Here is a 15768-nt window from a genome sequence, read left to right as displayed (position 1 = left end):
GTTAGTACTGAGAGGGTTCCTGGTTCAAATCCAGTCTGGGGTCCTTCTGTGTGGAGTTTGCATGTTCTCCCCGTGTCTGCGTGGGTTCTCTCAAGGTTCTCTGGCTTCCTCCCACAGTCCAAAGACATGCAGGTGTTAGGTTAATTGTTGACTCTAAATTGCCCGTAGGTGTGAATGTGGTTGTGAATGGTTGTCTGTCTCTGTTTGTCTCTATGTGCCCTGTGATACACTGGTGTCCTGTCCAGGGTGGACCCCGCCTCACGCCCGATGTCAGCTGGGATCGGCTCAAGCCCCCCAGCGACCCCGATAGGTACAAACGGTTGAAGATGAATGAATGTTCTTTGATCTACTGACAGTTTTTGGAAGTGTCTGACAGCTACGTGGCTGTCCCGGCAGTGTACAGCTGAGTTTATTCTCTACAAAAAAGCTAATAAGCCCTTTTGCCATATGGCATTTTGACAGTGATACAGTAGGAAATTATTAAGGTGCAAAAAATAGAATTAATTAAGGCTTCATTTCATTTAGCTTTTTTGGTTTCTGGTTTTCTCCTTAGTCTTATTAGAAAAAACGTTTTTCCTATGATAATAATATAAATTGCAGCTCTTGTGTTGAATTAGAGCTAAATATGTTAATTTTCAGAAGTAACATTATTTATCTTAGTGTGTTTGAAATCTCCCCATAAGTTGTCCTAACCTAATACAAATCTATAAATCATTCACGAAACCATCTCCACTGTATTTCTGTATTTTAGGGGAAGGGATTGAATTGAATTGTACACTGCTGCACCTTTTCACGAATCTACTACAGTTAGTGAACAGTGACCCCAACTGACAAATGAAGATATTGTGGTTCACATGATCCTCGTGTAGTCTGTTTCTCAAGACTTCAGGACATACCATATATATATTTAAGACATGTATGTGACACTTTACAAACTTAATTCATTAACACAGGACACACAAAAGAAAAGCATGAAACTAAATTGTGTTCATAAAAACACCTGCATGGGCTTTGTTATACTGACTTGTCAAATGAATGCACCTTTGAATGCATCAGTGTGAAAACAACAAAAAACATAACCAGCAGGTCTCAAATGAAACATTTTCTTACACAACATTGACCAACTCACTATTATTTTGGTGTTTATCGATCAAGCATCTACAGACAGGTGAGTGAACCTTTACCTTACTCACATTCTCATACCTTTATTCTCATACTCATACCTCACATTACTATAGATATTATTATAGTTACTGGAAGTGTGTCTGTCTCTGTGTTTTGTGTCTGTCTTTGTCTCTCTCTGTCCATCTGTCCGTCATTTCTCTCTTTCTCTCTTTCTCTCTCCTTTTCTTCCTCCCTCCGGTGCAGACAGATGTCCGTCCTCCACAGAGCTGGGTCTGTCTGACGTTCCTGTCTGTTATAGGGAAGGTTTTCAATGCCACCGTACTCTATGGGGGAATTGTTGGGTCTATGTTTATCATAAATAAGTCATAGAGTGTGGTCTTTACCTACTCTGTAAAGTGTCCTGAGATAACTTTGGTTATGATTTGGCTCTATAAGATTGAATTGAATTGAATTGAATTGAATAGCTGACCAACAAAATGAGTTCATGAGTGTATTCAGCACGAAGAACAAACATAAAACATCCCGAATGCCATTGGAGCACTGAACACCATGTCCCGTTGATGCGTTTTTATTGCTGTCCTGCTTTCTGCCCTGAGGATGTTTGCGTGTAAGGGTTGCTGTTGTTGTTGCCGTCCTGCTTGTTGCTTTTATGGGACCAAAGACACATTTCCTCACTGTGGACAATAAATCAAACCATCCCATCTTTATAAAAGAGACAGACTTCCTCACACTTGCTCTAACATATTTCCTTTATGGGTTAAGTATTAATCACAGATCCAAACTCTATTGTCAACTGAAGTGAATTCATTTAATTACATGTTGCTCATTGGTTGAGTTTAATGCTGATATGTTTGGGTTTGTTTGTTTTTTAAATATTTAATATAAACATTACTTTTCCTTCATGTTCCAGAGTAATACATAATACCAAACATGTATTGCTGAATGTGGAAATAACATAAATGAAAATATACAAATACAATAAATCATATAACTCAAAAATAATGAATTGGCAAAAAACGATTAGATTATTTAGGCATTTTAAATGTTTTTGTTTTGCTTCATTTCTTTTTTCTATGTTTTTCAATACAGTCTATGGTTTTCCATTGTTGTCAAATATGATTTAAATTCTTAATATTTAAAAATATTAAATGTTTATTACGCCAAATCATTTTTACAGATGTATTATTTTTGCCAAGATTATGATCAAATAAATTATGTAAATTTGATCTGCTGAATACTGAGATTAAGAGTTATTAATAAATCCATTTTTGTCAGTATTACGTTTTAAAAACATTTTCAAAGGTCGCTTTATTCTGTAAAACAAACCAAACAGAAGAAACATGACAAGCTACACAACCATAATGCTGGTTGCTGATTGGTTGAATCACACACGTAGCTGGGTAGAGGGACGCTGTGATTGGCCCGCTGAGCGATCAATCATCAAAATGCCGGTTCTGGGAGGCGGGGCTTAAGTTGGCTCGCTCCTGTGGTTTTCCTTCAAGATGGCGGGGCTGCATTTTGAGGCAGTATGGCGGCGCGTCGAGAATAAACTCATCTAGAAAGGTAGTCAGGTTCCCACTAGGAGACAGCCGTGTCACATTTATCGGTGAGTGTACCTGTAATGAACTTTTGTATGGCTAGCTGAGCGGTTGTGCTACCGCGGGAACCCGTACAGCCTTGTGGTTGCTTGCTAGCATATTAGCAATGATGTTAATGTGACTGAGGGGCCCCGCTGTGCAGAGCAGATGTGCCAAAACGAAGCTCTAGCACTGTTTATTTTACCATTCATGTGCTATAAATAATAATCCACATGTTGCATTTTAAGCTAATTTTCTGCAGCTAAACAGTAGTAGCGCGTTAAGTATCATTAAGGCTTAAAGTGGCACCGACAGACATCTAATGTTAACGTCCCTCTCTGGTCTTTTTTTTCTCTAGCTCCCAGAAGACACCAGTGGAGGATGATCAGTGCCTAGATCCCATATTAAGCTGAATGCATTGTGATTTCCAATAATTGAGACAGTGATTCTGAAAGCTGTCTACATTAATGAAAAGAACAATGTAGTCAGCTTAGCATTTTCACCTCTGGTACGTGGTCTATACAGGGATGTGCTTCTGCATGCATTCTTGGTTTAGATAAGAAGAAAGTCTCAAGAGGTTAGAATTTATAATACGTTTTTAGTCTGTATAAGTCGTAGTTCGTCATATAAAGGAAATGGAGATAGATGATGTGCTTCCCCCTCTCCCCTTGGAGCCACCTGATGATTTTGGCCAAGATGAGGGCAGAGCACCTCCACCACCTCCCCTGCAAACGTCCAGTGACGCAGAGGTAATGGACGTTAGCTCTGGTGGTGATGGATACACATACACCCCTGTGGACGGGGAAGCCAAGCCACAGCAGCCCCTCAGCAAGGGCTCAATAACTTTCTGTAACCACCTCTCAGATGAGGCCAGTCCCAACCCACAGTGCCCCAGAACAGCCCGCCACGCTCCCCCAGTCACCGGGTTTCTACCAGACCTCAAGCTGCTTAGAGATGTTAAGATCCGTGTAAGTTTCACTGAAAGCAGTAATAGCAAAGATAGGAAGGTTTTGTACACAGGTGAAGGGCAGGAGGGAGGAAGTGATGATGGTTTAGACAGTGTAAATGGTGAGTTGCATGACTCGACTAGTGAGCAAGAAGTGGGTGAGGGTAGCTCTGGAGCAGGAAACGTAGCCGGCAGAAGATCAGAGGACGCTGATGTAGATATGGAGAACAAAGTAGAGTTCGCTGTTCTGGATGAGTTGGATGACTTCTACGAGAACTTCCTGGATAACGACGATGTGGAGCAGGGTGGCTTTAAGTCTGATGTCATAGTTCAGCAGGAGCAAGCAGATGAGGAGGCTGTAACTTTCTCGTATGAGGTACGTCTATTCTTATGTCTGTTGTAACCAATGTCATTATCAGCTTCACATCCATTTGCCTTTTACTGTAAAACATAAACACTGTAAGCCCAATAAAGTCCATACAGTCCAGTCCATACAAGAGAGGGCATTTTTAACACCATCATTAAAAACAGCCACCGCTGCCATGGCACAGCAGGGGTGCAGGCATAGCAACAACACACATAAAAACAAGGTTGGCCAATTAAAAAAGGTTGAACCTGGCTCAACTTTTGCCGTAATGCAACATCACTCGGCAACTCATACAGTGATCCACTCGTATGTACGCAATTGCTTTTTCGCTGTAGAATACCATTTAACATAAAAAGCGTACTTTTTGCCATTCAATGTTTTAGATTTAAGAGAAAATTACTGCTGCTCTAATAACATTCTCATCGCTTTCTCATTATATTATAAACTGGCTGACAATCATGATCCTGTCTTCTCACTAATACCTGGAGTCCCGCCCACAAGCACAAGTGACAGTGGGTGCGCGGCCTAATGAGGTCAAGTTTAAGGCAGTTGGTGGCATTTGCTTCATGGTGGTGGGTTTGTTAGGATCGTCAGTGCGTTTCCAAATTGAGAACATACTTCCATGAACCTTGTGCCAAAGAGGATGTTGCTACTTAACTGCTGTCCTCTCCCTGGCGTCAGGTCACCCACATTAAATCAACACCCGTAGACATGCAGATATTTTCAGTTTGGGCTCGCTACATTATTTACGTTGCATTCAGAAAAACTAAACTGCTGCTACTCTTTCCATAAACTATGTCCTGGTAACTGTGTACAGTATAATCCAAAGATCGCACTGTGATGCTCGGGGCTTACAATGAGAAGTTTCAAACAACGTGCAAACGCCATATAGTTCCAAAAGTACAAAACATTTGATGCTAGTCCAGACAGTTGGCAGGCTTCTCCTTTACAACTGCAGGAAATCCATGCTGAGTTGTTTGTTTATAGTTATAGACTAGTTAAACCAGGATCGAATTAAGCAGGCGACATTTAGATATGTTGTTTTTTTCTCTATTTCTTTGTTTTTATTACTGAAATGAGAAGTGAGATGCTGTAAGAGGTTAGTGCCCTTTTCTTCATTAAATTTTGATGCAAAAAGAATCCACAGTAATTAACAATAAAAATAACGGATCCAAGCTGCTCAAGATGTTAATTAATTTGTAATAAGAGTTGATATGGGTTCAGTTCTGTCTTTTTCTAAATCCATAACTACTTTACTAGTCTGTCCCAAAATATGTTTTCTCTATATTGTGGTAGACGGACTGCCGTGTGGTTTTGTTTTCCCAATCAATTGTTCACTTTATGGCCTCACATCAGACGAAACTGCCTTAAACCGGTGACCATCCCTCTCTCCCGGCCTTAACCATTCACTCTTCCAGGAGGAGTTTGACAATGATGTGGATGCTCTGCTGGAGGAGGGCATGCCGGTCCCAAAAAAGATGCGTCCGGCAGAGGACAAAGATGGCGGGGAGAGTGATCACCCGTCAGATGGTGAAGGAGGTGTTCATCCCATGATGACCAAAATTAAGACTGTCCTGAAGAGTGAGTGATGGATCTTTCCGTTTTCGGGCTTGGTACTATCGAGGAATTGTGGGATGTGGTTTCAGTACTATGGAGCACAATATGATGATATTCTAAACAGTATACGCTACATATGTGTTACATCTCTTGGTGTATTTTGAGGTGAATTCTTACGAAATATAGGACATCATTTTCTTTATCGTTTTTACTATTATGTTACACAATAGTGTGCACCTAAAAACCTTAAAATGTCTCAAAAGCCGACAGTGCACCTTATAATCCGGTGCGCCTTATATATGTACCAATATTGAGCCACAACAGGTCTCGCAACTACGGTGAGCAGCCGCCGACTCTATTTTCCCCCGTAGAAGAAGTAACACGCGGTGCATGTTGAGATATGACTGTGTGAAGCGTGCCTTTTAATTTCCATGTGTGTGTTTGTGTAAAGAGCCCAAAATGGCTCCTATTAAGAGACATGCTTAGGACGCAGAGTTTAAACTCAAGGCCATTAGTCACGCAGTAGAACACGGGAATAGAGCAGCAGCCAGAGAGTTGAACATCAACCAATCAATGGTGCGGAAGTGGAGGAAGCAACAAGACGACCTCCTCTGACTGTTTTGTTGACATTCCCTTTAGCGCAGCTTCATTTAATGGATGCAGAATGTAACCCCAGCCTCGACTGTAGCGTCTATTCTATGCGCCTTATAATGCGGTGCGCCTTTATATAAGAAAAAAGTTTCAAAATAAGCCATTCATTGAAGGTGCGCCTTATAGTGCTGTATTGTAGATTACAATACAAGGTTTACTGGGAAATTGGTTAGCAGAACTGCACAACTAAAATGTACAACCAAGTAACCCTCCTTTCCGTGTTGTAGTGCTCTGAAATAGTATCACAATCGAAAAGCACACGCTGATGGGCACCTCTGATATATGCACACTAGTGTCGGTCAGGTGGTGAGATTTAAACACTACATGCAAGGACTCACTAAACTAATCAAGTTTGAAATCTTCAGTGAACCCCTCAGTCAGAAATATACGATTAGTCAACATTATTGTTACAAACGCTTGTTTTAGAAACGAGTACCCAAATTGCATTTCCTCTCTTAACTATGCTAAAACAAGCACATTGTTAAAGCAATGCAGATCAGTGATCAAATAATTGTTTTAGGTGTGTGACCTAACCCACAACATTTGTGATCCAACTAACTGGAAGAAGAACCAGAGTTTTGACGAAATGTAAACCATGTGTTAATTTAGCACCTGGATAAATGTTTCGGCTGAGTTCTTTTCAGGGAGTCAATGCTGATATTAAACTTTTCAACTTGTTTTACTTGCATGTTTGATCCTAACCCTCATTACCTGATGTTCATAACTATACTACCTAATGGCTATAATAACTTTTAGACTAAAACTATATTTAACATTTATTCCAGGCCTGAGGTTAATCGTAGCCCAGGTGAATATCTCGCCACTGCTCAGACAATTAGAAGTTTTGTGGGAACAGATAAGTCCTATAATAATCATCAGAAAAGTTCCACACATCGTGGGTAATAGTGTCGTAATTAGTGCCTGCATTTACATTTTTCCTTTACGCTAGGTCGTGGACGTCCGCCCACTGAGCCTCTACCTGACGGATGGATCATGACATTCCATAACTCTGGCATTCCAGTCTACCTGCATAGAGAGACCAGAGTGGTTACCTGGTCCAGACCATACTTCCTTGGGACAGGCAGTATTAGGGTGAGATGCAACATAAAGCGCCTGTCACACATGCACTGCAACTCTGAAAATACCTAGACAGTACCTGGCGGAGCTGTATGTGAGAACGCAAGTGAGCTTCTTTCGGTAAGAAGAAGAAGAATTCCTTTGTTTATATTCAGGTTACACACACACACAGGCCCGAAATACACATGCATGCACAAACAGGACCTATATACATGCAATAAATGTGGGGCTGCCAAATGATCAGCACCCCAAGCAGTTGGGGGTTCGGTGCCTTGCTCAGCAGTGCCCAGGGGATGAACTGGCACCTCTCCAGTCACCAGTCCACACTCCATTCGCACCGGCGACCCTACGGTTCCCAGCCGAGTCACCTATGGACTGAGCTACTGCCGCTCCCACTTAATTTCCAACCCACTTAATTTCCATCATAACAGTCAGTCATCTTTGTGGCACATTCGGAAATGAAGATTACTAATATATATCTATTCACTGGTAAGAGCAGGTGCATAAATCATCAGACTATTAAATGAACGGCAAGAGACTTTGTTGTCCTTGACCAGATTACAAGCTAGCCGTGGTTTGCTTCGGGTCACGTCCTGCCTCCTGCATACCCTACCCAGCACCACCCCTTGCCTAAACCAAACAGTATTTCCACTAAGTGAGAATGTGAGTTGATGTAGAATCAGGACGGTACATTATCCAGAGTTCATATGTGAAAACTGCTAAAGTATCATGCTTGATTAACTTGCTTCACTGACACAAACAGTGAATCACGTTTATCAGGGGTTTTGATCTTATTAGTTGGGTGCACATTTATGCCCGTTCTGTTAACAGAATTCTTTATGAAACATTTTCACCAGTTCCACCAGTTTGTGGTGCTGGTCACTATCTCCAATAACATAATCAGCCACTGAAGGCCTCCTGTTTGTTCCAGTCTCTTTCAAAACTGAAAAACAGCAACATGGAAGAATTCATCTATATTCCAGTTCAGTTCTTGAAAGTCAGGGTAAAGTCAGCCATGGCATCAAACTGACAGTACTGTTAACATTTTGTCAACAACTCTTGGTTGTCTGTCTTGATACAGAAACATGACCCTCCTACAAGCAGCATCCCCTGCCTACACTACAAGAAAATGAAAGATGTGGAGGAAAAGGAGCTGAATGGAGAGGTGAAAATTCATGCAGAGAAGTCTCCTGTCAAGCTCTGCGATGAGGCCAATGGTGAAGAGGGTGCAGGCAAGTCAGATGCCATGGCTGAGGAGCAGGACGGTGTCCCTCCTTCCACTGCGACTGATGGTGGCCCAGATGGAGAGGTTGCCACTAACAACAGCCTGCCGACTGACTCGTCCCACCCCAAACCCTGTGGAACTGCCCAGGGAGCCTTAGGACAAGTCAGGGCCAAGGTGGAGGTGTGCAAGGACGAGTCCATAGGTAAGGGCTTTTCATACTCCATATTCAGTGATAAGAACTCACCAGACTGTTTTTTTTTAGTAATCTAACTTAATAAACCTCCTCGCAGAACTTGAAGAGTTTCGCCTGTACCTGGAAAAATGCTTTGACTTTGAACAAGTCACTGTAAAGAAGTTTCGTACGTGGGCTGAGCGACGGCAGTTCAACAGAGATATGAAGAGGAAGCAGGCGGAGTCAGAGAGACCCATCCTGCCTGCCAACCAGAAACTCATCACACTGTCAGTCCAAGATGCACCCACTAAGAAAGGTAGCGCTTATATAGATTCATGTTTTGTGAGTTTCATGCAATTCTTGAAGGCGGGTGTTATTTTGTATTACCGGTAAGCAATGAAACCATAAAGAAAACAATACATTTGTCCTGCTAGTGTCTGTAGAGCCTGATCTAATGTAGTTAAAGGGACTTTCTAAAGCTTATTGTCAGCTACAGGTGTTTTGGAAAAGCGTGGAAATCCGAATCAATTGTAGTAAACTTTAAAAAGCCTTTTATGTCGGTGTGTTATTTGACTATGACACTGCTGAAGCTTTCCTTCCTAAGTGCTTTCCTCTGTTGTAACAGAATTTGTCATCAATCCTAACGGAAAGTCTGAAGTGTGCATCTTGCATGAATATATGCAACGTGTCCTAAAGGTTCGACCTGTTTACAACTTTTTTGAATGTGGTAAGTTCTTGTTTATCTTTCCTCACACCTACACTTTCCTCGTGGTCAGCACCTCTCCAACACTGGTGTGCATCACCCTCTCTCTCCCTCATGCTGAAACTCTTTGCCACTCTTGTCTCATGAGGAATAAAACATAAGTGATTCTGCTCGTACACACATTTTCACTGCCCCCTTTGTAGTCACAGAAATGTGCACATAAAACTATTGCGATTATGAATGAAAGTTTTTTTGTTAGATGTTCTAAGATATCAAACTGAATTTGTGTGCCCCACAGAGAACCCAAGTGAACCCTTTGGAGCGTCAGTCATTATAGATGGAGTAACTTATGGCACAGGAACCGCAAGCAGTAAGAAACTTGCCAAGAATAAAGCTGGTAATTTATTTTATTTACGTATTGTAATTACTGTACTGCATTGTGATTGGCTGGTTGATGTATTTAACAACTGAATATACATTGTATTAGCTCAGAGGGCTACTCTCAGTGGATAAGGACATTTAGATTGCCGTGAGGTCTTATGTTAGAATTTAGTTTTTAGAGTTTGAAATGTACAACAATTGAATGAGTTTAAGGGATTCTCCTCATGATGTGTAATAAACAAACTATTCTCTTCATCGTGTTGGAGGTGGACGACACTCACTGGAATTGAACATAATGTGATTTATAGTAGTTTATATTTGTTGTATTTTCTGCTGAAACATACCCAATGCTTACTGTTACCTACTTTAGTGTAGTTCCAACTTGTCCCACTTAATTTCCATCATAACTGTCAGTCGTCTTTGTGGCACTTTCCGGAAATGAAGATTACAAATATATATACATATATTTATTTATTGGTAATTTGGTGTATACTTCAGCTCGAGCCACACTGGAAATCCTCATCCCTGACTTTGTGAAGCAGACCTCAGAGGAGAAGCCTGTCGAGGGCGATGAACTAGAGGTACTTCTTTTTTCCTACTTTTGAAATTCATGTATTTATTTATTTTTACCTGAACATTGTTCGGCAGTGTGGAATAGATTAAGGTAAAGTTCAACATGTATCCCCAACACTCAAGGCAGGTAACAAGTTTACAACAAAAATAGTTTCCAAAGGTAAAATGTCTCCCTTGAAAGCATCTTTAGAAGTGGAGGTAAGCCAACAATGGTAACACTCTGGTGTTGTGTCTCCGCAGTATTTTAATCATATCAATATAGAAGACTCAAGAGTGTACGAGCTGACCAACAAAGCAGGACTACTTTCGCCATATCAGATTCTTCATGAGTGCCTTAAAAGGTAAGAATGTAATGTATAATGTCACCAATCAAGTCATTTTTATGAACATTTTTGGCTGTGTAATCTATAAGATTGTATCTATAATGAGTTGAAGAGTTTGGTCTGATGCAATCCATTAACACTAGAACACAGTTCATTGCAGTGAACACAAGTGCCTTTATTTTTTTGCCATATTGAGGTTTATGTTGATGACAGAAAATATCATGACGTACTCCGCTCTTGAGAAATGTTTTCCCGCGGTTTGCTTTGCTGGGTAGACCCTGTCCTTGTTTAAAGCCACAGTTGAGCATGTTTTGTGTAGCCCAGGATAGAAGCGCCCTGCTGTAGGTGTTTAAACCACCCAGAACATCACTGGTACCCGTCTGCGGAGCATCAGTGACATCAGTGAGGCGAAATGCCTGCTCAGAGCCCAAAGGGTGCACAACCGTTCCTCCTGATACAATGGCCAATCACATAACCTACAAGCGATCAGACAAAACACAATGGCGTGGGGAACACAACGGAGAAACAAACGGGTCCTATAAGTGACACTCCCACTTTACCTAATTTGGTGTGAATGCAGCCTTCCCTCCCCAGCAACAGTCTGGTCCCCCTGCTGCCGTCTGGTAAACAAAACAGAAGGGTCCACTGCCATGCCACCAGACTACAAAGCAGCTTCTTTCTTCAAGCAGCAAAACAAACACATCTTCCGTGCTCCGCCATATACATAGTTTGTTTTTTTCTTGTGTAACAAAGAGGCTACAACTTGTATTTTGTTGTGAAACCCTGTGTTGTAGAATGACAACAAATGAACCTTGAACCTGTCACAACACCTCCACCATCTGTCCCTGTTTACATTAATGAGCTATTGTGTGAGTGTTGCCAAGGACAACAAAGTGCCGGGTTGCAGATATATTTAAAATGCATTGTTACATCTCTTTTGTAGAAACCATGGAATGGGAGACACCAGCATAAAATTTGAGGTGATCCCAGGGAAAAACCAGAAGAGTGAATATGTGATGACATGTGGGAAGCACACTGTGCGTGGCTGGTGTAAGTAGACCCTAATCCTCCATCTCCATCTCCCTACATGGTGGGACTGAACCAGTTGATGTGTAGAGCTCAGGAGATTATTTAATTTAACATGTCTGTTTCGGTTCACCTTGTGGAGCCAACATACATGTAGCTGTCTGTGACATGTTTTGTACATGTGCCACCAGGCAAGAACAAGAGGGTCGGCAAACAACTAGCATCGCAGAAGATCTTGCAGATGCTTCATCCCCACGTCAAGAACTGGGGCTCGCTGCTGCGCATGTACGGCAGAGAGAGCAATAAGATGGTCAAGAAGGTAAGAACCCTCTTAAAGACGATCTGTAAAGCTGTGGTAATGGAAAACTTTGGAAAAGAAAAGTTAAATTTTATATTCTGTTGTGTGTACAGTAATTGTTTGCAATCAGATTTTAAGTATCTGTAGAGGAAGGAGATATCTGGTTATGAGGATTGTGTGAACTGTCTTTCAGCTCACATGGTGCTGCTTGCCAGTACACACATTCAGGTCTATTGTCAAACTCCTAAGACCTGTTAAATTGTGGTTCAACAAAAAAATAAGTAACTCTCACTGTACTAACTTCTAGCTTTGAGTAAGCCATTATCAGGCAATTGACACATTGCCTTGTTAACTAAACTATCTGAAGGGGGTAGTAATGAAAGTGGTTCATTACGCAAGCACATCTCCATGATCTTAACAATGCCGGATCTTTTGCAGGAGAGCTCTGACAAGAGTGTGATCGAGCTCCAGCAGTACGCCAAAAAGAACAAGCCAAACCTCCATATCTTGAACAAACTGCAAGAAGAGATGAGGAAACTAGCCACACAGAGGGTGAGGATTGTTCCCTTTTGTGTAGCATGAAGAAAATCTTGTTTATGTCATTTTAATCGTAACCCATGTCAAACATTTCTCCTGTCTTCCTCAACCCCCAGCCCAACTTTTTTTTTAAGCTGTGACACAGTACTTCAGCTGTAATTGTTCTCAAACAAGTCAGACATTTGACTCACAAAAGCACAGGTGTTACGTTCTCTTTAAGTGTCCTAGTAATCCATGACCGTGAGCCAGCATGCACAGTATCAGGACTTAGAAAGTGAAGCAGCTCATTAATTTTATGATTTACCCCTGTGCTTTTCCTACTGTGACAATGTCAAAATGCGAACGTAGGGCCTCTCAGCTGTTTGTGTTTGACACGTGTTCATCCTTTTGTCCCTTGACAAGAACCAAAAGGCTTCAATGAGACATGTAGGGTCTACTCACACTGTCCATTCGTACTGTGCCCTGTGCTTTAGGGTGATTCTCCGGCGGCCCAGGCTGTTTGTACTCACATTACTTGAAATGATCACGTCATCACCCCTCAGAGATTTTGTTACTCCCAACTGTTTTTGAACATTACATCTGATATAATCTGCAGTAAACACTCCAACTCCGCATCAAACCACCGCAAACCGTTCGGCTGCATCTTTTTAAATGTCTGTCAGGGGAACAGATGCATATTAACAGACATCAGGACCGCTGTCAATGCTCGCGCTTGTGCTCGTACACGTGCGCACACTCAAACATGTGCATCTGTGCTTTACAAAAGCCCACCTCTCTCAACCAGGCGTGCCTGGGCGCAGTACAGTTGTACTCACACTGGTCAAACGAACCCCGCCCCCCCCCCCATCCTTCCTCCCCAGCAGGCCAGGCCCAGCCCGTACTCACGTTACTTGAAATGATCCGGGCCTCGGCACGATTGCGTCTAGCTGATACATCATCGCCCCTCACAGTGTGTGTTTTGTCCAACTGCTTTTGTATATTTTCATCTGACCAAATCTGCAGTCGGCAGCATTTTTTTAAATGTCCATCGCGGGGAACAGTCGTATATAAATAGTCCTCATGAAAGCCTTTTATGCTCCCCATGCGCTTCTTTACGAGTGTAGCTGTCAGTCTCTGGTGGACAAAATGACTTCGCACTGCCACAGGGTGTGTGTATTTTCAGAATTGCGGAACGGTTGAATTTTGTCATTTTTAACATCATGTCTCAGAACATATTTCTCATATCATGGTTCCTTTTATTTCTGTACCAGGAGGAAACAAGGAAGAAACCCAAGATGACCATAATGGAGTCTGCCCAGCCAGGGAGTGAACCCCTCTGCACTGTTGACGTTTAAGTCTCGAAATCACTGATGAACCACGGCACTGAAACCCAGTCACTGTCAGACATCACACACACACACACACACACACACACACACACACACACACACACACACACACACACACACACACACACACACACACACACACACACACACACACACACACACACACACACACCACCATCCATCACTTAATTATGCATCAGTGAATTCTAATGGCAATATAGATCCACATTGACCAGAACAGGCAGAACTGCTTGCTTCCTTCGCCCGCGTTTTATCGGTTCAGCTTTTAGATATAAGGGTAGGTCTAAAGGCCCTAACAGACAGTAGAGCAGATATTGTCTACCTCTTTGGATGCATCCTTGCTGTGGCCCTAGGAAAAAAAGAATCACCCAGACTGCAGAGAACTCACCATGACTTGATAACATGAACCACATTCAAATAGAAATGCATGCTTTCTTCGACCTCAGAAACCACTACACACACACACACCTTGGTTTTGTTTTGAAGTGTCCGTCGCAATCTTAAGAGTACCAGCACTTATTGGTTTTGTTTGTGCTTGAAGTATTTGAAAGGGACTACTAATACTTGTGTCTTTATACCGTTCATTTAATTGGGAAACAACGTGTTTATTGGGTATTTTAGTGGTCTGTGTTTTAGGCGATGAATAAAAAAAATAAGCTGTTTTAGTTTTTCCTCATAACGGACTGTTGCCGTCTTGTTTTGCACGATTTAAAAAAACATGCGTGGTGAAGTGATGACCTTTCAGAACCATTGTTATGCACTTGTGTCCTGATATTTTTGTCGACTGATCATGCTGTCGGTACAGGGGGAATTGCTTTTGGGATATTTAGGGGGCGTCTCGTTGCCTTTTTGTTTCCCCATCATGCTTCGGCAACACAAGAAAGTGGCGTCCTGCTCCCCGTGACAACACCGCAGTAAACCCAAGCACAGAGCACCGTAATATGTTAAGAGCAAAGGATCATCTCTCTTACGCTCTTACATGTTGCTGGCTCCCAATGAAGTAATAACGCCGTGCACACCAAACAACCATTCGGTACATTTCAGTAGCTTTTTTTAGTTTGGGTGCCCTTAAGAAATCTGTCGGCTACATGTTGCCTTAGTAAATCCATTTCATGAAGGGTTCAGAGAATAACTCAATATATTGGACCTGATACACCCTTCAGCAGGAAGTGGAAAGACCAAGCCCCCTTTACTTATTAATAAAGCATTTATCGTTTAGCCAGTTAGTATTTTAATGAAACCTCCTGGGGGGGGGGGGGCTCCAGCATGTGCAGATTTTGAAGACTCATCATAATGGATTGTGTATTTTGTTTGTGTTCGCCATCATTTGTGATAGCCGATGTTTCCTGACCACGAGTAGAATACGTTTTTTCAAAAGGCAGACCAACACTAGCTGATGAGTGTGTATACCAAAGCTTACATACAGTCTTATGCATTTTATAGAATACTTCATGTTGCTGCACACTGTACAGGGGAAACATCTATAACACAGGATAATTGACATATTACTTGCCGGAACATAATAGAAACTGCTGTACATTCTTTATCGAGTAATTGGCCTGTGGTTTTTCTACTAAAGTATAAAAGGACAGTTTAAACCCACGGCTGTTGTGATGATGTAGACCGCTTTAAGAATGTGCTTTCCCCCTCTGTGTGTTTGTCTTGCCACGTGCGTCCGTGTGAGAAGAGAAACGTACTGCTTTTACATGTCGCTGTTGAGTTTCAATGACTTGTTTTGAGATGTTGCTGCCTAGAAAATGAAGTACATATTGCAACCTGAGCGCCATGACTTCAGTGATATTTGTTATGCAAAATAAAATTTCTTGACTAATGACTGGAAGGGTTTTTGTTTGTCAGTGGCAGAATGATGAAACACACAAA

At 41.9% G+C, this 15768-nt stretch overlaps 1 protein-coding gene across 1 annotated transcript; it reads left to right on the top strand.

Moving 5' to 3' along the window:
* The first annotated feature begins 2620 nt into the window (after positions 1-2620).
* dgcr8 (DGCR8 microprocessor complex subunit) lies at positions 2621-15721 on the top strand. Its single transcript, XM_083912757.1, has 14 exons — positions 2621-2731; positions 3061-4024; positions 5434-5596; positions 7173-7315; positions 8382-8727; positions 8816-9013; positions 9323-9424; positions 9699-9797; positions 10280-10362; positions 10595-10695; positions 11621-11727; positions 11895-12022; positions 12440-12553; positions 13789-15721. The coding sequence occupies exons 2-14, from the start codon at positions 3338-3340 to the stop codon at positions 13870-13872; spliced, it is 2355 nt and encodes a 784-aa protein (XP_083768883.1). The 5' UTR covers positions 2621-2731; positions 3061-3337; the 3' UTR covers positions 13873-15721.
* Positions 15722-15768: the final 47 nt, after the last annotated feature.

The sequence above is a fragment of the Echiichthys vipera genome (genome assembly GCF_963691815.1).
Source record: "Echiichthys vipera genome assembly, chromosome: 4".
In the NCBI taxonomy this organism is placed as follows: Eukaryota; Metazoa; Chordata; class Actinopteri; order Perciformes; family Trachinidae; genus Echiichthys; species Echiichthys vipera.
Note: the sequence above shows the minus strand (reverse complement) of the source record. Positions and strands in the feature narration are given on the sequence as shown.